Below are 25,560 nucleotides of genomic sequence, written 5' to 3' on the forward strand. Positions count from 1 at the left end.
ATTGTGAACATGGTTAAAATGTTATTTTTAATACATGATGGATCTTTAACCAAAAATAACAGAAAATATGAAGTTGAAAAAAAGCTTTCATATTGATACTTTTACTTTTACTGACTTCTAAGACCCTAGCTTTATTGTTAGTAAAACAGAAAGAGGAAAGAAGAACAACATTTGTCAATAGTCAACAATTTATTATCAATAGTTTCACACCTGCTCCATTTCCATTATATTTAGAGAACATCAATTGTCTGGAGAGTTGTCGGGGCGCAGCCCAGCACAGTCCAGATCTCGATAACTGATGAGCCCTAGTTTTCACTCTGTAGCCCATTTACAGTGTAACGACCCAGAGAGGGAGACTGAAGGAGAGGGACGATCATGAGGAGCATCAAGAAAGAGACAAATCCAGAACAGTTGGTGGAGAATTTATGACCATCGTGAAAGCCTACTCTGTCATCAAGCACCACCGCTGAACTGGTTCTTCTGGTGGAACGTCTAAATTTAGCCCTCCCCAGTGTACCGGTGACTGTTGGATGGAAGGGGAAGAAGGAGGGGGCAGCTTCACAAGGTCGTTGTGTCTTCTCTCTTTTTTTTCCTTCCTCTTGTAGCCTGGTTTCAGATTCTTTCTGCCGGGCGACTTGATCCAAACAGAGATGTCCCACCAGCTGCAGTGGTCGCCCTCTATGAGGCGGCAGTCACGGCCCAGTGGGGCTGCGAGAGCTGAATGTGGCCTTGAAAGCTCTGGTCATCATTTATTCATGTGTCTGCATGCAGATGTCGAGATGACTAGAACTGGAGCTCCACTTGAGAGGAGCATGTGGGGAGGAGGGTGAGGTCTGTGGATGCAGGGGGGGACTTGACCCAGCGAGGTTTAGTGTCGGGTGCTGCCACAACCTCAACTGTCTGGATCTCCTCAGATCAGGAGGGGGTTATGGTAGCCGGCTAGAATCTCCTCACATCCTCTTTGTTTGACTTCTGGAGTGTACGCTGCAGCTCAGCGGCTTCCAGCTCTCTTCCTCTGGCTCTTTGTTGTTTACCGCTGATGCCGGCAGCCACAGCTCCCTGGTGATGGCATGTACCGCTGGGGTGGATGAGCCTCTAATGTGCTTATCATAAGGTTTGCTATCACCTTAGGGAGAGACCCTGGGCTGTGGAGGAGACGATAGTTTGTCACATCCTTGGCGGACACATCCTGTTTATGATCTGCTGCCAGAATCATGAAAGATGTTTTTTTTTTCTTTTGTTTGTTTTATCATGTTCATTGAGCATCCGCTGCTGATGCAGGTTGCTGCTTCACATATGTAGCCCCCCCCCCCCCCCTGCAGATATCACCTAACAGAGTTTTGGATCAGGTTCACAAGTCAGTCGCCTCACCCTCAACCAATCCCCGTCCCCCGTCCCCCGTCCCCCAATCTGTCACGCTGGCACAGCTCCATGTGCCCCGGGACGTATCAAGAACAGCTCTATTCCTGGATCACCTCTTCCCATCCCCTGGAGGAGCTCCTCCATGGTGGGAAGTGGAGAAGCTCGCGACTCCCATCTGGTGGCCAATCGAAGCTATTGCGATATTGACGCGCTGAGATCCGTGTGTAATTATAACTCCTCGCACCTTCTCGCGTTATTTCCGAGTCAACGCCACAGAGCTTAGGTGAGCTGTTGGGAGTGTGAAGGATTTAAAATACAGCATCTCCAGTTATCTCAAGATAAAACTTGTTTTGAAGACAGGTGTTGACGCAGAGGTGTTCAAATGGTGTTTGTCTCATGCCCTCTTTTGGGTAGTTAAAGTTCAGAATAATAATATAATAATAGTTTGTTTTTTTATTCAATTCTTGGTTAATAGTTATACGTATTTACTTAAAAACAAAACCACATAAACAAATATCTCTCAGACACTCACATTTTAAAATGTTTATAAAGAAGCTATAAATACTCATTCTGTGTAATTTGTTTTATTTTCCAGGTGAAGTTGCCATTTCCCGTAGATCATATCACAAATCTTCCACGGAATGATTTCCAAATGTTGGTGAAAATGCACAAACTGACGTCAGAGCAGCTGGAGTTCATCCACGATATACGGCGGCGGAGCAAGAACCGTATCGCGGCGCAGCGGTGTCGCAAGAGGAAGCTGGACTGCATCCTCAACCTGGAGTGTGAGATCCGAAAACTGGTGAGTCCACTGACACACACACCCAGAAACACACCTGTTATCTTGATACCCATAAGAAAAAATTGTATCCTTTATAAAGTATTTTCTACGTTACTATATGACAGTCTCTTATAAGCGGCAGAACCTTCGACATCAATGAGACTCGGAGTAGAGCCGGTTCTCTGGAGAGTGACAGGTGTGTGTACGTTCGCAGGTGTGCGAGAAGGAGAAGCTGCTGACGGAGCGTAACCAGCTGAAGGCGTGCATGGGCGAGCTGTGGGAGAATTTCTCGTGTCTGTCTCAGGAGGTGTGTCGGGACGTCCAGCTCAGCCCGGAGCAGGTCCAGTCGTTGCACCACTACTGCCCAGTGCTGAGACCGGCCAACTCCACCAACGACGCCCACAACGACCCCAAGCCCACCCCCGCCAGACCCGCCACCGCCAGCATCGACCTCACAACGCGCTCTGCCTCTGCCACGCCGGAGCCGAGCTTCCACGGGTCGCCGGGACCGTCAGAAGGCGAGCACGACCCGGCGATCAGAAATGGTGCAGACAGAGATATGGACAGCCAACACCCGGGAGTGTACCACGAGGGTCTCCTGGAGAAGAACCAGGCGGTGACGGTGGACTTCTGCCAGGAAATGACTGAAAAGTGTACGACGGACGAACAGCCAAGGAAAGACTGTGCTCAGTAGATGTTTGTTTTTTTATTTAAGCTCATTTGACAAACCCTCGCTCAGGGTTGTTTCGTTGGTCAGCCTCTGCCAGTGTTCACTGAAAACAAGCTTTGTGTTTTTTTGTGAAGTCATTTTTTGTTGTATTTTCTCTGAATGGTTGACACTAAAGTTGTCTTAACAGCAGCAATACTGATCTCCAGGTATTCTCCTCGTACCATGACAGAGTGGGAACTTCTCACCAAATCCGTTACCACGGTGCTAAACTCGCCCGGGCAGCAACCACTCCAGCGGGCTCTCTCTCCTCCACCGATTGAAACCTCGGACCTACACAGCTCCTCTCGATTCTACACCCGTCTCTCTACACCCCTCCTGCTGTCTCTGTCGATCTGCTCTACCTCTCTCCATCTCTTTCTGGACATCCTGGACTTCTCGATATCTTAGTGGCCCTGTTCGTCACATCACGCAAACTCAGGAAAAAGACACAAAATCTTCTGAATGTTCAACAGAAATCATGTAAAAAAAAAAACAACAAAAAAACAAGCTTCTCTACACAAAGAAGTATCGATGCAGTCTAATGTTCATATGCAAAAAAATGTCTTTGAGCGCCTGGCGTTTGTACTTGTGTAATTTTGTACAGGCTGTAAACATTCCTACTTTTGCCTTCAGCAGCACTGAATAGAAAGGAAACACGAGCATGGCGATCCGGTGACTCTCTATCGCCCCCCCCTCATCAGCAATACCACAGTAGGAATAAGTGTCGTAAATGTGACTCGGCAGACGTGTACATAGTTCGGAGCATGATGAGTGTATTGGTGCTTCTGTCAAGGTAGAGGTGTAGATCTTTTTTTTTCACCGGGGTTACATCCTGCACCTGGACGGCTACTTCTTGGCTGTTTTCTGTCCTGCCTAAACCAACACTCCCCGACACAGCGGGAGTTCGATACTCAGGAAACAAGCTTGATGAACCATAATCGCATTTACACTCTTTGAGCCCCATGCATGTACAAAAGCTCTTTTTGTTTGTTTTGTTGTTTTGGCAAGCTCCTTTTTTGACTCCTCTTTAAATGTGAAAAAGCCTTGTGTTTATTTCTTCTCAGTATTTAAGGAATTGTGTACTATTTCTCTCTTTGGGTTTCAGATACTTGTATTTAAATTATCGGGGATTCAGTGAAAGCACTTTTGGATTCCAGCCGTCGGCTCTCAGAGCCCTTTTAGCACTTCAACAAGGGTCTTCATCTTGTTTCAGACTCCTTTCACGGTCTGGTACTGGAGCACTTAAAGTGGCACTTGAGCTGGAATAAGAATTGGAACAAAGATGTATCTGAAACCTAAAGAGTCTCTTAAGAGAAAGGTGACACTTGGCTCCTTGCTTTTGTCTTTCTTTAGGAATTAATCAAATAAGCTAATTGAGAGTGGATTTTGACGTTTAAGACGGTGTATGTGTTGTCCACTTAAAAAGTAAGATGTTCGCCCTCTCGTGCATTTGTTTGAACATCCTCTTCTGTGATGTGCATGCATGCTGCCTCTCGCTATGAGCCTAGTTAGATTGTCTCGCTTCTGTTTGTGAGTTCTCTCCAGAGCGGTCTGCCTTTAAAATACTGTCCGGTAATGTTAGAACGCCAGACCCCAGAGAAGAGGTTCAACTGCAACAAAAAGATTTAAAGCTCCAGTCCAAACATCATGACTTTTAAAACGATCTAAGTCACAACATGTCAAGGATCCGGACAACCTTTTACGTGAGTCATTAGAAATCTTTTCTGCACAGTGCTGCTTATTGGCTTCTCAGGGTGGTGACTTTGAACACCTCTATCTCACAGATTACCACTTGTACATTTTAAAGATAAAGAAAGTTCAACAAAAGTAGACGTAACCAAAGATGTATAAACCGGAATGATCATCTTAAAGGTATAAATCCAGGAATATAAAATCAATTCAATTGAAAACATAGTATGCTTTCTTTTTTCTATAAAGACTGTGTTGGAGATCCTTGTACAGATTGTGACATTCAGAAACCTTTAAGAGAATAAGCTACAGCCACCGTTCAATGTGGATAAAGTCAATTTGTGTGATTAGACTGAATCAAAGGAGGTTATCGCTGACAGATATTGGATTGGAGCTTTAAAGTTTTGGATAAAATGTCAAGTTTCCCCTGATTTTTACTGTAAATTACTAGACGTAGATCATGTTATGTTTCTAAGAGTAACTCTTAATATGTATTATAGCTATCGAAAAGGGTTGAGTCCCTATTTAGTAGAAGACTCAACAAGCCCAAACACGCACACAAACACAAAATTCTTATGCTAGCACAGGTGTCAACTGTTTATTGTTGCACTTTCCTCATTGTGTTTATTCTTGCTGATTCAAAATCTTGTAAAGCCAAACAAAATTTTTTCAATACAGCTTTTTGTTTGCAGAATGCATGTTCAGGAAACAGGAGTTCATTTTTTAAACATTGTAGCCCATGTCCTTATTGAATGATAAAAATTGACACATTTACATATGTCATTAGCTTTGGGTGAAAAAACACAAACACACAATCTTGCAATCCTAGAAAAAAAAATTGCCATAGATGGGCGCTGAAATATATTCCTTGTTGTTGTTTTTAGAATCTGAAGGAATAGATTGTATTACCCTTAAATTAACATTTACAGGCCCAAGTCAATAACATAAAATCTTTCTTTAACCTGTAACGAAAGAATTTCCAACATCACCATGAGTGGTGTTTTAAGTCAGAGTTGAAATAATTGAATGTGGTTAACACTAGAGTTTCTAAAAGCTGTCTGATGTGTTTGACTTGCTTTTTTTAACAAAAGGATTTGTGACAGTCCGAGTTCTCACCTGATACTACAGACAGTTTGATGAAACTTTTCTGATTCTGGGTTAATTAAGATCAGTTTGGAAAAGTAATTTCAAGATCCCTGTAACCAACATTTTTTTTATAAGATCAATGAAACACTTAGATTTGAGACTATATTCGTCACTGCTTGCTCAATGACAATACTTAGAAGTTACTACACAATTATTGTCTCAGGGTGTCATTTATGCTGATTATTTAGGACATTTGAGACCTTTTAATCATTACAAAAATTGGCTGGTTTGATCATTTAGGGACCCCAAAGTGACCCTTGACAAAGGCCAGATGATACTGGGTTTCCATTTAATGGCCATTGATTTGTGTTTTAACTGCCGTTAGATAATCCAGCTCACATTGTTGCTGAGCGTGTTTCTTGCTTTGAACTTTTTTGTTGCTGCTTCTCTAAAACAAACACTGGCTTTCCAACTCCAAAGGTTGTTTTAAAACAGACTATGAACAAATAAAAACCCGCCTTTTCTCAAAGACTTCTTATTAGATTCAAAGAAAGTGGTGCATCCTGGTCCGACAGCTGTGGTCGAGAAGTCACATATTTAAAATCAAATGTTTACAAGTAGAAGATCCAGGTGTGACCAGGTCCCACAACTTCTTTCACATTGGTTTCTGACGTTGAGTAAAGAGACAGCTATTCGGGATGGCTCTGTGTTACAAGGATTCAAGTGCACCTCCAATGTTTGCCTTAGAACTTGCAGAGGCCATAGTTCACATTCAAGTGAAGTGTATGTATGCAGGGGCCGCGGTCCCCCATCCCGAGTTACCAGTGCGGACTTTGTCACACGTATCTACCTGTGAATCCTTCATACCTCTCATAACTGGTCAATGACTGTATCAGCAAAACTGCATCAGGTGTTTTTTCTACATGCTTTTTACACAAATGATATGGATTATTGTATTGGTAGATTTTTTTGGTGCATCATTTTAATGTAATAGCTCTTAAGCCGTAGTTCCAGCTCTTTTTTTCTTTGGGTTTTTTCTAGGAGACTGTTTTGTGTTAATATTGTCATTTTTGAAATAGCTGTAATTTGCTTCTTCTGTATTACAACTTCTTACCTTCATAATTTTTCAAATGCTACACGACCCTAATGAATTCAATGACTTAATAACCCTTTGTAAATACTGTATTGTGCAAAACCCCATTTTCATTCATTTCAGTTGCTAGTGTTATATAAATGACTTTTTGTCTAGACACCATTTCTCTTTATGAAATAAAGAAACATGCATATCACCTTGTTTTGTCCTTTGTTTATGTTTGTATAAGCCTGAGGGACAACATCTGTCTTTGCAGGGAGGGTTTATTTTTAAAATACTAATTAAAGCCTGGATTGTTTTACATTTGAACTTTTAGCTTTATATCAGCTAGAATGTGTTGTAACTTGCTTATAGTTGAAGATCATATTAGGACAGTAATACAAAAACTTAAACTAATTCATCTATGAGACGAAGTCACCCTTATTCCTGGACACAGACACCAACTCATTTGGTAGGATCTCTAGATGGTTACGGGTCAGAGTACAGATGTAATTTGTCCACCTAGTCTTGGCTTTGCCCCATGGTCCCCTCCTAACTGGACAGGCCTGGAACACACTAACAGGAAGATGACGAGGAGGGATCCTAACAAAGTATCAAAACCACCAAACCCATTTCTTTCAATGTGACAAAGTCTTCTGAGGATTCTTGTTTTGGTATCCTAGTCACAATTATCCCAGTTATGCAGTGGCATCTGGCTCAGTTTTAGGGCAAGGACGGTTTCCAGACCTGAAGATCAATCATTCATCTTTCCTGCTGAGCAGCGTGGCCTCAGAATCAGTGTTGATTCTTATTCTTGCCGATTCACACTGGGTAGTGAACTTATACAGTGGAGGTACAGGTGTTAAGGCCAACACATCATGATCCCTAAAGCAGCAACTTTAGACACACCTCCCAAGAAGGCACCTTGAGATCATTCATGAAACCAGGATTAGCAACTTGACACAGTGATGATGAAGACCAGCCCTGACAGGAAACATGTAGAGACATACACACAACAACCTGGACAACAATCTTGGCCGCCCCACATCTTCTTCCTGGGAACCTTTCCTCAAATTAGACGAGTCAGCTCTGGATACAAATTTGAGGAGACTCCACTCAGATTGATCTTTTATTAGAAAAACAAAAAACATTATACATTCTTGAACCTTCTATATACATTTCTGAATTTGATAGACATTGACATGCTCATTTCAAATTACAATGTTTTTATTTAGGATCAATTTAGATTTGAAAATGGTGCGTTTACATTCTCCTGTCAAATACATTTAGGTCTCATTTTATGAGCAATGTCATGAGCTTTTAGCCAAACGTCACAAATATAGTAATACTTAGTTGCAGAGCCGTGCTCCTGAACCTTTAAGCATTTTTTTTTCAGTCCTGCCTCCAGGTACTTCCAATATGCATGATTATTACATTTTATTACAGACTTTTTCAGGCTTTTCTAGACTGAACTCTGTAGACAAAGTTTTTTTGTGCTACAAAACATAAAAGAAATTTCAATTTCCTAGTGTTAATAGAAAATCTGGTTCTCAAATCAGAACTCTTTTGATACCTTTAAGATCCGAATATTCTGGATTCAAGACAATCGACAGAACTTTATGTTGTTTCCAGAGTCCAGAGTTTTATATTCCCTTCTGAACATTCAAATGTTTCAAGACATTCTACCTATTACCTGGCTGAATTAGCGACAATGTCTCTGCCATGTATAGCATGTCTTGCATCTTCCAGCAAGACTCATCCACGTCGCAATTGATGATGCAAGTAATTAAACACTTGTTTCCACTGACAAAACACCTTAAGGTGTGTAAGGTGCAACTTTCAGGAGTTCCGGATCATATATTTGCATTCACGGCTTTCACTGTGCAGCAATTATTTCTTCATTATCGAGGACAGCTCCAGAATCATACTCTGAAAAAGATAAAAAGAAGTGAAATAATAAACACAGTTTTCAAAGTTATTTACAGGAAAAACGGTAATAATGACTATTTTCAGCTGATTTTCAATAGAAAAGGGGGTTTCTGCTACCCCGTCTACTGTCAGGATCAATGACAGTAATTTAAATTTAATTTTTGATTTTAGTTTTATTCATTTCTTATTCATTATTCAATTTATGTAATTTAAGGCTTATGTATCTTATTTATTTTTAACCTTTAGAAATAGGAATAGATGACACAGGTAGTGATGGGCTGATGAAACTTCATGAAGCATTTTCATGGATCTTAGGGCCCAATAGATTCAGTTTTAAAGAAAATCTGTTAAGGTTAGCATTAAAAGGTTAGCATTAATAACTAAACTATTATAAAGTAGAAGGCGCCTTCTAGTGGGCTGATGGAGCAACACAAAAATCCATTATAGAGTCAATTTGAAAGTGCTAGGGTTAGAAGAAATAACTTTTTGAAGTGAAACGTGAAAATATGCTTGAAAAAAGTTCTGATTCGAATTGTCAAAGATAGTGAAACTAATGTGATGGTCTTAGAAGGGTTTATGGCTGGTAAAGTTAGGGATTTTTATCTGCATTTTTTTTGTATGAAAGCCCAATTAGCTAAGGAAGGTGCGTCGGCCCTCTTACACTGCCTCCCATTGGCCAGTACTTATTATACAGCAGCCAATCGGAGACAGAGTGAGGCAGGTCATTTGTGGAAACAAATATTTAAAACGACAATTTTATCAGTAAGAACATTTAAGGTTGATAATGAATTAACATCCACAGTATTCAAACAGGACGTCCTCCCACAATTATGAGTTAGTGCACGACTCCTGTCAGCAGCTACGCTACTCTTCTCTGCCAGGTAAACTCTGTAATAATACTTATATCGTACTTCATCAGGGTGACATAGAATGCTGCCTCTTTTTCCACAGACAAAGATGCGTGTTGCCAATTAATTTATTGTCATTCAAGGTGAAACATGGATACACATCTAATATATATTGAAATTCTGGTCAGGTGATTATAACTTAAGGGCTTTGGTTTTACAATTTCTGTTTTTTTGCTAAAGGTGGTGTGTACTGTGAAAACAATTACAAACTATTCCTAATCATTGTTCAATACACTTCAAAATGCAAAATAAGATGGTTATCTTTAACAGGTCTATGAGAAAGTATTGAGTCGGCTTCCTTTTTTCTTCTATTCCCAGATTAAGCTGCAGAAATGAGGTGCCAATACATACAGCTGGCCCAACTTTGAGAAGCATAAAGAATAGTCTTCCGTCTTAAATGTCATTTTTTCTAAAGAAGGCTTCTATCCTCTGCTGGTGTGGATTTAAAAACCTTTGCATTAGGATCTCGAAGATTTGACACTTGCTTCCATAGGGCAATTTAAAAGATAAAAATCATATTGATAACTCCAAGAGCATAACTCTCATTGGATTTACATTTCCATTGCTTGTACCTTTCCCTTTATACTTCTGCTCCTAACCGTACTTTTCACACCAGGGTCTTGACTTCGGAGACATTTGAGGGATATCTGCACTCCTTTCTTTCACTCGTCGCTGCTGTAGGTCAGATTGTTCCTCAACATGAACAACCTCCTGGCTTTTGTTCCTGTTCATGCACCTGTAATTACCCAAAACTATACTTCCCTTCTCTAGAGCACAACATGGAAAGATTTACAGAAAGTAGCTGGAAGGCCTTTTCAAGCCTTTATTAAAATTTGATGTGATAAACGTCTGTCTTGATGACATTTATTTTTTCTAGAAAACTGCTGGCTAACAAGACAGCTTATGTTTATGTTATTCTCCAAATTCAATAGCTTTTAGACCCTTTGTTGTTCCCCATGTGTTTGGTTTAGGACTAAACTTTTAGTTTTATTTTCTACAGTCCAGGCCATGTGAGGTATTGGGATGCCTGGCCATACTTCTGGTTCTGGCTCCAACATCCTCAGAATATATGAAATAAAGCTACCAAAATGTATAGGTCAAACAATTAGAAAAAGAGTCAAGAGATAATGTATCAGCAGATGCATATTCACATAGACATTTAGGGTTTCTTTGGTGGAGGCACTACTTGTGGTTCTCATTTATCTATTACCCAGAGGGTTCCAAGGCGAGGCAACTGGACTGTGTAGGACGCTTTACCTAGCATCCAAGAGGCTTCTTCGAGTCCAAATAACAGTTTTTTGAGGTCCAGTTAAATATATCATCAGGGACATGACTAGAATAGAACTTGCATCCGGCTGGAGAAACCCTTTTCAACAGAGATGGGGGACTCAGACATTACAGTCACAATGCAGTGCTCAGCTCCCTCCTTAGGTAATTGCCCAAATATTAACATTTGGAATCTTGTTATCGCTACAATTCACTGTACAGTGGGAGCTTCCAACCCTTTGTAGCTGCTTACAGCCTGCAAAGGTGGAACCACTCTGACAACTTTGTAAAACCAACACATCAATCCCAATTGTTCCCTGCATCACCAAGCAAGAAACATGTTATTTTGAAAAATCGTCTTGGATAAGATGTGAATCGTCTTTCAAGGAATCTACACCAGTTGCCTCACTTTGGAACCCTCTGGCTAACTTTGAGGGTTTTTTTCTTTCATTCTTTACTATATTTTTCTGTAAAGGCAAAATAAATCCATTGCTTTTAAATTAAATTAATGTTACATAAAAGCTCAGGAAATAAAAAAATATTTTGCATCAATGTGTTTTGGTGAGTTGTCTGAAACCAAAGAAAGATTTGTACACCTTCAAAACTTGCTCACGTCGTAAACTTAAAAAATGGTAGAAGTTGTAAACCAGAGAATCAGATGGAAATTGTGTGAGGTTTTAATGCAGAGCAGTAACAGTTGGTGTAAGCTAACATGCTCACATACTTACTCAATTCCTATTACATTTTAAATTTGCTGGGATTCATTAAAAAAAAACACCTATAGCCATTTGAGGTATGCACACCCCTGGCTTTACATGTACACAGCAAGGTGATGTCTAAGGATAAAGTCCTACCTTTGATTATAGAATTTTGTTAAAGATGTTATCACCACAGCAATCACCAAGTACTCTCACTTAACACAACAAAGAAGGAACATTAGGGAAATGACATTAAATGACATTGTGCTGATGGTATTGACCTTAAAACGTATAATAAAACAACTGCAATAATATTTCTCAATAGGTAGCAGAGAGAAAAAGTCACTCACCATGGACATCCTTCTCCCACTGGAGGGTGGTGGAGTTGACGCTGGACTTTCTCCCTGGTCGTGGTGCTGGGCTTCTACATCTGTGTCTCCCAGAGAATCAGCACTGTCAGAGGTAGAGCCGAGTTTTCCGTCTGAGAGACCGCGGGACATGAAACTGCACTTCCTGGCTGTGGGATAGTGTCCACTCTCTAGCGACATGCTTGAATCGCTGAACTCTTTGCTCACTCTGCTGTACTTCCTGAGTTGATTCCTCAGGGCGGGGGGGATCTCCATATTGTTGCCTGTCAGTGTAGGACGTGGCCCTGCATGCAGCATCAGGGTGGGCCCCTGAGGTGCATTTGAGCCATCACTGCTGCCTGACTGATTCCTTTGGTCGAGGGTGTGGCGATACTCCCCAGCAGCAAACTGCTGAAGAGACTGGATTTGAGCGTGGCTCAGCCGGTGTGCCTCCTGGGGCAGGTCGGTGCAATCAGAGAGGTTCTGATTTTGAGGGATAGAATCCACCAAAATACTATCTTTGCGGCTATCTGGTAATGTATTGCAACTCATTCTTGTCAGTTGCATCAACCTCTGAGGTGAGGAATTGGTCAGTATGCAGACCTGCTGCACCATAGAGTTCTTCTTTGACCGACACACACTGTCCTCATCTGCGTACTTGTACCCATACAAACTAAGCTTGATCCTCTTCAGCCCGAGATGAAATATCTCTAGAAGGTTGAGGAATAAGGAAACCCCTGAAATGACGAGCATAAACACCATGAAGATGTTCTTCTCTGTCGGTCGTGATACAAAACAGTCGACGCTGTTTGGACACGGTGTCCTCTCACATCTGTACAAAGGAGACAGACCAATGCCGTACAGAGCACACTGACCAATAATAAACCCCACCTCCACAACGGATCTGGTCAAGATATGGAAGACATAAGTGCGTAGCAATGATCCTCGTAAGGGAGCTTTCCTTACTCTCCTCTGCTCGTCTAGTTTTCTGAGTTCACGCTCTATTCGCTTATGGTCATCCTGGATCGGGTCAGTGCCCTCGAGCTCTGCTTTCAGAAAAGCTTTTTTTCTGTGTCGCTCCTTCTCAAGGGTCCTCAGACGATACAGAGCATGTCCCATGTAGACCAGAGACGGAGAGGAGACAAAAATGATCTGAAGGACCCAGTAGCGGATGAGGGAGATGGGGAACGCCTGATCGTAACAGACGTTCTTGCAGCCTGGCTGTTCTGTGTTGCAAACAAACTCACTCTGCTCATCATCCCACACGTCCTCCGCCGCAACGCCGAGGACAAGCATACGGAATATGAAGAGAATAGTGAGCCAGATCTTCCCTACAATGGTTGAATGAATGTGGACCTCCTCCAAGATACTGCCGAGCAGGTTCCAATCCCCCATCTTCTGTCACTATGAAATCGCTGCAAACAGAGGAGAGTTTTTTTTCCACCGTAACAGGTCAACAAAAAGGATTGTACTCACTCACTTGATAACCTCTTCGTGTCATTTGTGACCACCCATAGTGAACTGAAAGTTGAATCCTGGAGATATCGGACCTTTGTTTGTCCTCCCTGTGAGAAACATACTTTGCTGTGAACGGCAGCTAACAATGATTCTGTTGCTGTTGTGAACTAGGACTCGGGTTTGTTGCCATTGATCCGCCACATGACCTCGACATGCCCTGGGGTTAGTTTTATCCTGACACTTTTAGGAGGACACTACAGTGGAATCAGCAGCAACTCAGATATCAATAAGCTAATGAGGATTGCTTCTTGTATATACAGTTAAACTCTGCAGCATGAAAATTAATAAAGAGAAATTTCCATGAATATGCAGCAATGGTTTTTCTAACGGTTAGAGATTACAATTAGGTTGAATTCCAGCTTTTGAAATAACACAAAGCTTGCACTGGCTTTGTCCCACAGTCCAAAAACACTAAAATTGATGACTTTAAAATGCCCATTAAGAAATGTTAAATGGGTAAATATAGTTTATATTTGCAAAATCTCAATTTGCCTCGACAAAATGTATGTGCATCGTTAACACCCTCAGTGATTGACATTAATGAAACACGTCACTTTTGTTCCAGTCCTGCTGCCAAATGTGTGAATAAAATCTATTAAAAGGTACTTCCTTTGCAACTTTTTAGTCAGCATTATCTCCACCTTTTTCCATCACCTTCTTTTAAAATAGAATTACTTGGAAAAAGTAAGAAATTAATATTAAATTCATAGAGGTAAGCAATTCCCGAAGGAGACCTCCTGAGGAATCAATAAAATTCTACCTATTGCACTGTTTGCCATTTGCGAAATTGCTAAGAAACAATTCATATCTTTGTACAGCCTACATGTTTTTGTTATGGACTTAAAAATCAAGTACCTATGAAAAGTGTTCTTATTCTATGTGTGCCGCGTCATAGGGTAGCAAGCCTAGTAGTCTGGTAGACTCCGGCTCCCCATTATGAAAAAGCAGAAGATTGATAAAATGATCTTCTGAATCAGAATCAGAATCAGAATCCCTTTATTATCCCGCAAGGGGAAATTCTTTTTAACAAACAGCAAGAGCAATATACCAGAAGAAAAATAAAAACACCCAGAAATAAAATATTAAAAAGAAAAGAAAGAATCTAAATAGAATAGAAAATAAATCTGCACTATATTATATACACATATTTAAAAAAATAGCAAGAAAGGTGCAGTTAGATAATTATCTGGCTGTGTTGTTATTGTGGAGTCTGATGGCAGTAGGGAGGAAGGACCTGCGGTACCTCTCCCTCACACACCGGGGATGGAGCATCCTATCACTGATGGAGCTCCTCAATGCCCTCAGTGTGTGCTGGAGAGGGTGAGACAAGTTCCTCCTCATGGAGCCCAGCTTGCTCCGTATCCTCCTCCCAGTCACTTCCTCCACAGGATCCAGGGGGCGCCCTAGGACGTAACCGGCCTTCTTAATAAGGCTGTCCAGTTTAGCCCTATCCTTTGCTGTCATGCTGCTCCCCCAGCAGACCACACCGTTGAAGATGGCAGAGGCCACCACTGAGTCATAGAATGACTTCAGGAGTGGCCCCCGGACACCAAACAACCTCAACCTCTGGAGCAGGTAGAGTCTACTCCGCCCTTTTTTATAAAGAGCAGCAGTGTTATCCACCCAGTCCAGGCGGTTGTTGAGGTGAACACCCAGGAACTTGTAAGACGTGACAATCTCAATGTCCTGTCCCTGGATGTTCAGTGGTGAGGGGGAGATGGAGGGACACCGCCGGAAATCCACAATCAACTCCTTAATTTTGTTGGAGTTGATCTGGAGGTGGTTTTCCAGGCACCAGTCAGCAAAGTCCTGGACAAGTCCCCGGTACGATCCATCATCCCCGTCCTTAATGAGGCCGACGATGGCGGATTCGTCCGAGAACTTTTGCAGGTGACTGGTGGGAGACAGGTGTTGGAAGTCTGCAGTGTACAGTGAAAAGAGGAACGGTGCCAACACTGTTCCCTGGGGGACCCCTACACTGCACAGTACAGTCTTCGAAACACCATCCCGGGTCCTCACGAACTGTGGACGGTTGGTGAGGTAGTCCACAATCCAGTCCGTGAGGTGAGTGTCCGCTCCAGACAGCTCCAGCTTGTCCCTCAGGATGTTCGACCTGATGGTATTGAAAGCACTGCTTAGATCCAGGAAAAGGATCCTCACAGTGCTTCCAGGCGACTCCAGGTGAGAAAGTGCTCGTTGGAGAAGGAAGATGATGGCGTCCTCCACGCCGATGTCAGGTTGGTAGGCAAACTGCAACGGATCCATGGAGGAGCGCACCAGAGGACTCAGGTAACTAAGGACCAGCCGCTCCAGAGCCTTCATAAGGTGGGATGTCAAGGCCACAGGTCTGTAGCAGCTGGGATCCTTAGGGTGCTGAGTCTTCGGCACCGGTACCACACAGGACGTCTTCCACAGTAGTGGAACTCTTCCCAGGGTCAAGCTCATGTTGAACAGAAGTCCAACAATTTCACTTAACTGGTCAGAGCACGTCCTGAGTACTTTGCCACCAATGAAATACTAATTGACCTGCAAATGCCACTTATTCAGATAAAAATGATATTAAGCCTGATTGTCAGAGCGAAGGTTTATCAGATGGAAAAAGAAACACACAAGAATACCATCATAAATAAATAAAACTTTATTTTAGCAAACAGATATGTACATTTTTTAACTATTTTGCTCACAGTAGAACAGCGAAGTGGATCCCACTGACCCACTAAAAGTATCTTTTGTATATAAAATAGAAACAATCAACATAATGCAATTGGTTGTGTCACCAATGCATAAAAACAGATTCAAAATAACAGAAAAATATTAAAGATGCCAAACAGGTGTACATTTTGATTTTCTTTACTTGGTTGTATGTTGATGAAAAATAAAAACGAATGTGATGAAACTGCAGTTGGTTGAGTCTGGAATACACTGATTGTATGCTGCATTATAATCTGAAGTAGTTATTGAAATAGTCCATTTTATCAACAAAAATAATATCTTAAAATACACTTTTATTCTTCATTGGAACAACACTGATAATGTGCGACCAACAGCTGTTCCGATGACGAGGTCAGCTCTTTCCCTGCTTTTTAAAAAGCTTCATCAGTTGGTGAAACCTTTGAGCAATCTGCAAATAAGACAAAAGAATCACAAGTTATCGAACCATTTAAGAAAGACAAGCTCACTAACCAACAAAAAAGTGAAATACCTGTTCAGTGGGTTTACAAAGCTTTTCAGACAGGGCGGAGAAAGTCTCCCGAGATGCACCTTTCGTTTTCAGCTCGATGAGAATTATTCGGTCTTCATCCCTGTAACCAAATTGTAACTTCAGAACAACTATTTCCAATCACAAACCTGTGTCATGAATGAGTCAGTATCTCATTGGATCTTAGTTAAAGTTCTTATTCTAGGCCCTTAAAACAAACTACTGACCTGGTCCATGCGATCACCACTTCCCCCTTCTTCTTCACGACGTTCTTGGCAGATAGACTGCTGGGCGACATCGACGAAGGTGATGCTTGCAATGCTTCTTTTTCAACCTCACCCTCTTCCTTCCTACACTTTTTTGCTTTTGTTACTCTATGCTGCTTCTTCCGCTTTCTCATTTTCTGGCAATGTTTCTCTGGTGAGCTGTCGATGATGAGGTTTCTATCCGACCCCGACCCTTGATATTCTCCTGCTGGTGAAGAGAAATCCTGGTATGTTGGTGCTTTACTCCTCGTATTTACTTCAGAGCCGTCAACCACTGGACTCATATCAAACAGATCTGCTTTATATGAATTACTAATAGGACTTGACAGGGAAGTCTGTTGGTCCATTTCACTAATGGGTTCCATGTTCGGATCCAACTTCAGAGGTTCTCCTGTTTGAACACATGTGGGCGAAGAGCTCTGAGGGGGTGTTCCATCTGACACAGCTCTTTGAATGGGATCTTTTAAGCCAGTATCTCTGCCTAAGGTTTCCAATTCTTTAAGGGGTGTTGATCCTCTTGGTGCACCTTGTTCTTCGCTTTCCTTGTCCAACTGCTGCTCCTTACATGAAGTGTTGCAGGGACTTTCTACAGGCTTTTTCTGAGCTGGAAACAATTCTTCCGTTTGTGACTCTTCTGTTAATGTGCGACTCAAACTGTCGTCTGCAATAATGGTAACATCTGCACGCGTGGTTGCCTGTCGAATCTTCAGCACAAAATGATCATTTGATCGTTCCATCACCAGCGCCTGCACGGGTAGGTCTGGCTTGAACACGAAGGATGTGTTGGCCGGTGGTGAGGCCACACTGCTGCAAGAGCCGCAACTTGAGTTGTCGGTGTCAAGGGCGAGGTGCATGTCGTGCTCACTCACGTCGTCGCCGTCCATCAGGGCATCTTCACTAAAATGGGCACTGAGAACACTCTCTGGAGTGGACAGGATATTCCTGTTGGGGGGTTGCAGAAAGCTAAGGTGGCTGTCGGATTTAAGAGGAGATGGGATAGTCAGAGAAACTGCAAGGTCCTCTGAAAGAATGGAATATGTTTTCTGTGAGGATTGCAACATGGCACCACTACCGGATGGCACTTCCAACAGACAACTTTCATCAAACAGAGCAGGGTTAAATTGGATTTGACCTTTGGATTGTGAAGATGTAATCTTACGAGGGGAGATGGTTGACCATGTCGCAATGAGTTTGGAGGGGGTATTAAATTTATTTGGAGACAGCAATTTTGATGGACTTTCAAATTTGGTTGGTGTGCTAATGGTGATGATTCTATCTCCATCTTTTCTTGGAGTGCCCAAAGGCCAAGGCGTGCTCTCACCTCCGGTTTCCAGCAGGTCAGACCCTTGCAGGAGACACTTGAATATTTCTCCCATTTGAGAATCTCTCACCAAGTTGAAAGTTAAACTAGAGGCCTGCTGCTCCGTCAGTATTTCAAAGTCGGTTTTATCCAAAAGTGAACTATTCGAGATGCCCAGAGACACCAAACTACTTTTTTCTGGAGTCGCTGGTTTTCTAGGAGACAGGAATCCAATGGGAGTTTGGATGATTCTATGAGGTTGAATTTCATTGTCAGTGTCTTCAATGATTTTAATATCTTTGCCCCTGCTTCCAAGACCCGTTCTATATGGACACGACTTAATGTGGTTCAGGCCGTTTAAAGGTGTTGGGGTAGGTTGGGACTTGCTAAGAGGGGGAGTTTTCAAACCCTTTATTGTTTCATGTGATTGCTGGTATTTGGGTTGCTCATTTGTTTGATTACAAAGCTCCTTCAGAGTGACACTCATGTCCTTAAATAAATATTCCACTTGCATGTCTGCAAAGTCCCACAATTTTTGCTTCAGATCAACAGCTTGTTGTTCAAATATCCGTTTGACGATGCCGTTGTTGGCTACTTTGCTAAACACTGCAGAGATCTGCTTCTTTAGCTTGGACTTCAGTTCATCTGATTGAATACATAGCTTCCCGAAATTGGCTACATCCACAAATTCTAGAAAAGATTCTTGAAAGTTGTCCATCACTCCAAAAAAGCTTTTTTTAGGAAATGTCTTATGGAGCTTCATGTACTTTTTTCTAATCTCTGCACGGACCGATTTAAAAGTTTCCATAACCTCTTCCGTGGTAGAAAAACAAGATTTGGAAGATGCTGGACAAACCGTTTTAAAACGACTTTTGCCAAAGGGGCTTGTTGAGGATCCACCACTTTCAGATTCAACTGCATCTTTTGTTGTCTCGGTTTTCTTCCTCAACACAGACTTGGGACTCTCCTTACTTTTGACGGAGCGCATCAACTTGGCCCTTTTAGTACCAGGAGAAACAATAGCGATCTCTTCATTTTCACTAAGAATCTCGCCTTCTTCCAATTCTGTGTCAGAAATACTTGATGCTCGGTCTGACAATTTCTCAACCACATCTTGCGTGTCGTGTTTGTCAATAGAACCTGGATATTTGTTTTCTTTGTTTACATCCAATTTCTTTGGGCTGGGGTCGGCGACTTTGCTTGAGAATTCTGTGAAGGAAAAATCAAAACAATAAGGATATTAAAAAAACTGAGCCTGCAATATGAAAGACCAAATACATAATTAACTAAACTTTCACTAAATTTGGATCAAATATTAATGTAATGTAATGTTTTTACTACATTTCCAACAGTATAATATACATTTTAACCTTTAGATAAGTGTATGATTTACAATAAGGACAACCCAACCTATGGAGTAGTTGTAGTCAGGATGAGAATCAGCAGTCTTGCAAGTAGCAAAGCACTTAACCCTTGTTTTGTGTCAGAGTCAAGCTGACCCCAATGCCCAAACCAAATGCATTTTTGGCATCTCTTGCATTGTCTCTTGGTCAAAGGGAAAGACCTCCACCACTGCATATGTATTTCTAAAAGCCAGGGGGTTGTTCACCTTAACCCAGAGACCACACAAGGGTTAAATAAAATTTTCCAATTTTACTGGGCTTTAAAATCATGTATGATGCAAGTGACAGAATGTCTGCTGTGTTATTATATATATATATATATATGAAGGAAATCAAATTTAAGTGATTTGCATGTTAGTGCTGTACGTAACAACATGTGAATATTTTTTAATCGGTTAACAAATGGTAGCTGCAGTTTAAAAAGTGAATTGTCTAAGAAGTTAATAGAAAAATTCTCAACAGAAAAGGGAAAATTTCGACCTCAATTTACACCAAATACACTCGTGTAACACAACAGGAATACATGGTGTTACCGATTGTACATTATTGCATCAAATAGAATTACCTTTCTGGAGGCTTTTAACAAATCCAGGTTTAGAATGCAAAAGGCCTCTCTTGCCTATCCGCATGGGGCTAGTCAAAGGGCTAATGGCGTCTGGAATTTTCCTCAGGTTGCTCAGAGTGCGGAACATTGAATCCTCATCATGCAGTAGCGGGGAATCTACATTGCTACGGTTACACTTTCCCGAGACCTTCTCAGGCGTCTTCATTTCAAAGTGTAACTCTGTGGCGGTGGCTTCCTTCCTCGTGCAGAGGACAGTGACGCTGCCAGCCTTGACGGTGTCCAGAGAGTTGGGCTCTGTTGATGGACCGACATCATCTGTGTCTGTCTGGGTGAGTACGTAGATGGCTTCAGGGAGACTAATGCCTTCTTTGGGTAAGGAGTCCAGGTTCAAGTCCTTCAGTGTATCTTTCTTTTGTGGGGAGTTGGGCAACGTAGTAGAGTCAGACTTTAACTGGCAGTCTTGTGTTGGCCGGGCAGCAGCTTCAGGAAGGGATGGACTTTTAATACTGGGTACTTGTTGGAGCTCATTGACTGCAGTAAGCGGAGTATCATCCTTCTCTGAACATGTCATATACGAGTCAAGCTGTACAGCATCATTAACTGATCCTCCAAAACTTCCTTGTTTTTCTACAGGGCCTGTTTTGTTCATCTTGGGGGATCCATCACCTTTAACCTTGACTGGCTCAGACAAGTGAAAACACTGCATTTCTTTTGGATCCAGCCCAACGTCTGGTTCATCTGTAACTAGCGCCACATGTGCTTCATTCTTACCACCATCCTTTGCTGGTGTAGTTTCAACATGATCTATGAGTTCACCACCTGCTGCTTCTTTACTTGGATCTTTTGTCAGAGAGGTTTCACTGTAGATTGGCTTTCCTTCATGGTTCTTGGGTAAAGAGTCCTCTGTAAGAAGAGAAGAGTCTGCTTCATTGCTACCAACTTCATCTATGACACACATGTCTTCAAAGGCAGGCGGCCCAGTTTCATCGTCTCTCTTGCTCTCGTGGTCCTCTTCGCTGGTGGAGGTTGGCTTCTTAACAGGTGACTGAGTTAGATTCAATGTTTCCATGAAGGAGAGTTTCTTGTTTGGACTTCCCACAACTGCTTCTCCACTGTGTCTCTCAGAAGATTCAGTTGATTTTTCCTCTTCCTTTTCTGTTCTGTTGATATCCTCAACATCAGGAACACCTTGAGGTAAATTGATGGTCTTCTTACTCATCTCTGATTGTGTAGTACTTTTCAGTTTTTTAATGGTTTTACCTTCCCGCTGATCAAGTTCCTTTCTCCTGGAATCCTTTGAGTGTCTAACCTGAGACCTCTCACTAGAAGCAGCACTATGACTGTCGGAGGATTTGCTTCTGTCCTTTTCCTTGTCGGACCTTCTGTGCCTATCATCCGTCTTTCTTGAATGTCGATCAAAACCCTCTTTGCTTCCTTCTGTTGCACTCGTCTGGTGTTCTCTTCCTTTTTGACTTCTTCTCTCAGAAGCAGACGTGCCAGACTTCGAATGGACTTCTGGAACAGGGCTTTTAGAGCTTTCTGATCTGTGGTGGTCACCGGAACTTTGGTGCCTCCGGTTTTTCTCTGATCTTGATTCAAATCTTCGTCCAGTGCTCGATTTATGAGACCTGCATCTATCTGCGCTGCTGCGGTCACTACTAGTTCTGTGTCTCTTCTCTGTTGACTCGGATTGTTTGTGTCCGTTCTGCCTCTCCACTCTGTGCTCAGACTTGTGATTATTTAAGTTTCCATGTCGGGTTGAGTTACTTGTTGCGCACTCAAAAGAGAGATTTGTGTTTCTCTCAGACACTTGGCCTTCTCTAGGGGAACTTCTAGATTGAACAGGAAATGATGAGGTTGATTTAGAAGAGCTACTCTTGTGGCTGCTAGACCGAGTTGTGGTGATTTCAGTCGTATTGCTTTCTTTGTTGAGGTGGTGTTGCTGTTTGGTTAGAGGGGATGGAGGTAGAGTTGGACTGCAAGGTCGTGGCGGAGGTGGATGTGTTGTAGGAGCCGGTGGTGGTGGAGGAGGTGGAGGAGGAGATGGGGGAAGAGGAGGCATTGCACAAGATGGAGGGGGGATTGGTGGTGGAGGTGGCTGAGGCTGAATGGACAGTCTGTTTGTAGAAACATCATTGGATGAAAGGGGATCTCGCAGATGATTTTGTCGGGGATAGTGATGGTTTTTACCGGACCTGAGAAGAAAAAAAATTGAAGATCTGGTTTAATGTACAATTCGTAGATGCTTGTCTGGATTAAAAGTAAACACACGAAAACCTTAGGGTTAATCCGTTGATTTTATGAATAAGTAAACTTCTACTCATTTTTACCCCTATTAGTTATATTTTCTAGAATTATTCATTCTTAATCCATTCCATTCTCAAGCCAATTGTTGCAGAGATTGCATTATCCAATTAAATAATGTGACGAGAGAAAAAACTAAATGAGCTCACCGTTGGTTAAGCCTCTGGATTTCAAGATCTTTCCGAGTGACCTCCTGTTTGGCCGTCCTTAAGAGTGCGGAGATGTTCTTTTTGAGTCGATAGTTCTCTGTGTTCAACTTGTTGTTCTGTTGGGAATAAAAGACAAGTTCTTTTCCATGGTGGTCATTGTTATAAACCATTGCTTTATATTCACATCTATACAGTATTTTGGTTGTTGGTGCTTAAAAAAGATTATTGGGTTTATAAATGTTTATAAATTTAGTAAATTGTTGATTCTTGGTCACACAATTTTAAATAGGACACTTTAATCTGTGTTGACAAACTAGATGTGGTTGTAGCTAAAAAATATTATATTGCCCTTACAGAAGACAACAACAAGCTTTGATACAGAAAAGTTCTGTTGCAGAACTTCCACATCTATTCTGAAGTTGATAACCATTAAGCCCCGACTTGCTATAAGCTAGTTTTGTAAAACAGAACTAGCCTTTGTTGGCAGTACAAATTAGTTGCTTGATGAGAAGGACTCAGTGAAAGTAAAAGAAAATAAGCTAAATTTCAGCTAATAATTGCTAAATGCCTTAGTTAAAGATATGTTAATAAGATTGACAGATTGTTTGAAACTTGTTTTCTGTACATTCTTCTCATTTCATAAGATGTTGATATTTTAGGAATGCAAGTTTATACGTTCACAGAAGCAATTGAAACACCCTGATGCGATGCAACATGCCAGTAAATCCTAACTATTCTGGAAGTTAAACTGCTGGTCTACATTTGAATTTAAATAATATTCTGGTTGATATAAAGGCGCGTCACAGTTAACGCAACAAGAATGTGAAAATACATTTTCAATTTTTTTTTTTTAACATATTGAGCGTTTAAATTCTCCAGAAGGAACTTCATATAAATATTACACAACATATGAAGGTGTAGTTGGAAAATCATGTCGTGAACCCTTTAAAGCTATATTTTGAAAATAAATTTGATAAAGCCCACAAACCTGGACCTCCATATGCTGCAGCCTTCTGTGCAATTCTTTAATTTGGCCTTGGGCAGCTTGATATCGAACTTTGAGCTGAAAGCACAAGACAAAGAATTGCAAGACAATTTGTTTAATTAGTGTCTAAAGGTGCCAAAAGGCATTCATTGATAAAAAGCTTACGTCTGTGAAGGAAGACTCCCTGCTGTGCTGCTCTTCTTTGACTATTTCCTCATAAAGGTCCATCGACTCCTTGAGTTTTGAGGGAGTAGGACATGCGTGTTCTGTGAGAGAAAAAAGAAGGGGAATTAATTGACTTACCGCTGGTGGTACTTGGTGAAATGCAAATTGCTGACCTTTGTAGAAGCCATCAGAGGCATCCAGACCCTCATAGATGTCCACAGAATCTTCATCAGGGTTCGGAGTGAAAGCTGTAGACATAAAAAATATATATACTTAGTATATCTATACAGTAGATGAGTGGGTAAATAACGTGTGTGTGTGTGTGTGTGTGTGTGTATATATATATATATATATAGAGAGTTTCGTGTGTGTGTGTTGTCACCGGACCCTCCGCTAATTTAACAAACTTCAGGACGATCAATGATGACACAAAAATACATTTAAAAAGTTGAGTTTAATCATAACCCAGTTAAACGCTTTACTAACTTCATTTTAAATCTTGTTGATCACAGATCAAATTATTTAAATAAATATATATTTAACCTTTGAAATAACATTTTATCTTAATTCAAAATTATTTTATGGATTATATTTTAATTGTGTTGATCACAGACCAAATTATTTTTTTCAAAAAATAAAAAAACAATGAAATGGCAGAGATGAGTGAAAAAGAAAGGATACTTGATCTCCTTGTTCATTTACAGTCAAGAAGCCACTTTGCAAGGGATCATGAACAGATATCCTACCGTCACAGTCGTAAAATACATGACAAGAAACAAAGCCAACAGGGTTTAAGAAATAGTAACCATCATGCCATTAAGTGTTAGTTGTGAATCTTCACGATATATTCACATTACTTACCAGTCGAAGCCATGGTGCTGTCCTCCATTCAAGGCTAGTCGTAAACTTTTTCAGAAGAACCTATGGACATGAGCGAATATTTTAATATATGATCGTGATAATGTATCATCGACGTTAATGTCCAAGTTATAAGAAACATAAACATCAGTGAATGTTCTTACTTGCAGACATAATTTGTTTAGAACTCGAACTACATTTACACATACAACATGCTCGATCAGCAGCACATGCTTGTAATAAAAGCTGGGACTGAGTCTGACCCGAATCACCTTTTGGAGTTTTCAAACTCACTTCGAGATCTAGATCGCAAGCCATTTAGGTTGAAGGTGTTAAGAGTCATTGTGTTAAGTCACGACAGATGCTTTCTATTCTGAATAATCATAAATATGCAACAGTGTTGGATTTCTTTGTCCCCAATAACAAGAATGGTTCACTCGCGACAGCAGTACTGACCACAACATGCTATGATAACGTACAGATAGAACTTAAAAAAAGAGTATTTTGAAACAAAGACTTAATCTTCGAAGCTAAGCAGGTTAGTTTCGATTGATCACGTTTTAACTAGAACTCAAGTATGAACTATAATAACGGACACTTTAGAACGAGCCTTATTTTTTTTTTTTAATCACAAGTGTATACCAGAATTGGACAAAACAACTGTACAACATTTTAATGGCAAAAATTGAACTTACTTGCCGTTAGAGCGAGTGCTGTTGTTTACAACTACAATGTCGCGCCAAGACTTCATCGCACAGGAAGTGACATTTTCCCGCGGTATGTCAGCGCGTATCCAGCTGATAGCTTTGCAAAAAAAACGCCAAAAAACGACGGAAGCCCTAAAACCTTCGCATTTCTATGTCGTCCAAAGGCTTCAACGAGTGTCCACCGAGGGCCCGAGTAAACCAGCGCCGACGAAGAAGCCTGGAGAGCCGAGGAAAGGCTCGATTACTTGGATCCAACTTGCAGCCCTGGTGGGTGATTCTCAACTGCGCCCGTCG

General features: G+C 41.4%; 3 protein-coding genes across 4 annotated transcripts in view; 1 reads left to right on the forward strand and 2 right to left on the reverse strand.

Annotated features, from left to right (window-relative positions):
• The window catches only part of bach2b (BACH transcriptional regulator 2b), a 55,955-nt gene extending 49,039 nt beyond the window's left edge, over positions 1-6,916 (forward strand). For both annotated transcript variants that reach the window (XM_087812235.1, XM_087812236.1), the window contains 2 exons: positions 1,958-2,164; positions 2,358-6,916. In XM_087812235.1, coding sequence (XP_087668361.1) covers positions 1,958-2,164; positions 2,358-2,837 — 687 coding nt within the window. In that variant the 3' untranslated portion in view covers positions 2,838-6,916. The remainder of the gene's footprint in view (positions 1-1,957; positions 2,165-2,357) is intronic.
• A 1,673-nt stretch (positions 6,917-8,589) lies between these two features.
• On the reverse strand, positions 8,590-13,246 carry gja10b (gap junction protein alpha 10 b). The gene is made up of 2 exons (XM_087812066.1): positions 11,851-13,246; positions 8,590-8,628 (listed from the first exon to the last, which is right to left on the reverse strand). Exons 1-2 carry the CDS (start codon positions 13,240-13,242, stop codon positions 8,590-8,592), a joined length of 1,431 nt encoding a protein of 476 aa, XP_087668192.1. The 5' UTR covers positions 13,243-13,246.
• A 2,761-nt stretch (positions 13,247-16,007) lies between these two features.
• Positions 16,008-25,541, reverse strand: casp8ap2 (caspase 8 associated protein 2). Its single transcript, XM_087813237.1, has 10 exons — positions 25,255-25,541; positions 24,563-24,622; positions 23,875-23,949; positions 23,702-23,802; positions 23,540-23,614; positions 22,552-22,667; positions 20,099-22,293; positions 16,792-19,339; positions 16,568-16,667; positions 16,008-16,486 (listed from the first exon to the last, which is right to left on the reverse strand). Exons 2-10 carry the CDS (start codon positions 24,588-24,590, stop codon positions 16,430-16,432), a joined length of 5,295 nt encoding a protein of 1,764 aa, XP_087669363.1. The 5' UTR covers positions 24,591-24,622; positions 25,255-25,541; the 3' UTR covers positions 16,008-16,429.
• Positions 25,542-25,560: the final 19 nt, after the last annotated feature.

Source organism: Callionymus lyra, chromosome 17, assembly GCF_982586985.1.
Source record: "Callionymus lyra chromosome 17, fCalLyr1.hap1.1, whole genome shotgun sequence".
NCBI classification, from domain to species: Eukaryota; Metazoa; Chordata; class Actinopteri; order Syngnathiformes; family Callionymidae; genus Callionymus; species Callionymus lyra.

What these genes read in the sequence shown, in the direction of transcription:
- gja10b (XM_087812066.1), bottom strand. Translation starts at nt 13,242, where the DNA reads ATGGGGGATTGGAACCTGCTCGGCAGTATCTTGGAGGAGGTCCACATT. An exon ending in GTGGGAGAAGGATGTCCATG is followed by an intron (nt 8,629 to 11,850) that starts GTGAGTGACTTT and finishes TATCTTTTTCAG; the next exon opens with AGTATGATTCTGGAGCTGTC.
- casp8ap2 (XM_087813237.1), bottom strand. Translation starts at nt 24,590, where the DNA reads ATGGAGGACAGCACCATGGCTTCGACTG. An exon ending in GGGAGTCTTCCTTCACAGAC is followed by an intron (nt 23,615 to 23,701) that starts GTAAGCTTTTTA and finishes TTGTGCTTTCAG; the next exon opens with CTCAAAGTTCGATATCAAGC. An exon ending in TTTGTAAACCCACTGAACAG is followed by an intron (nt 16,487 to 16,567) that starts GTATTTCACTTT and finishes TCTTATTTGCAG; the next exon opens with ATTGCTCAAAGGTTTCACCA.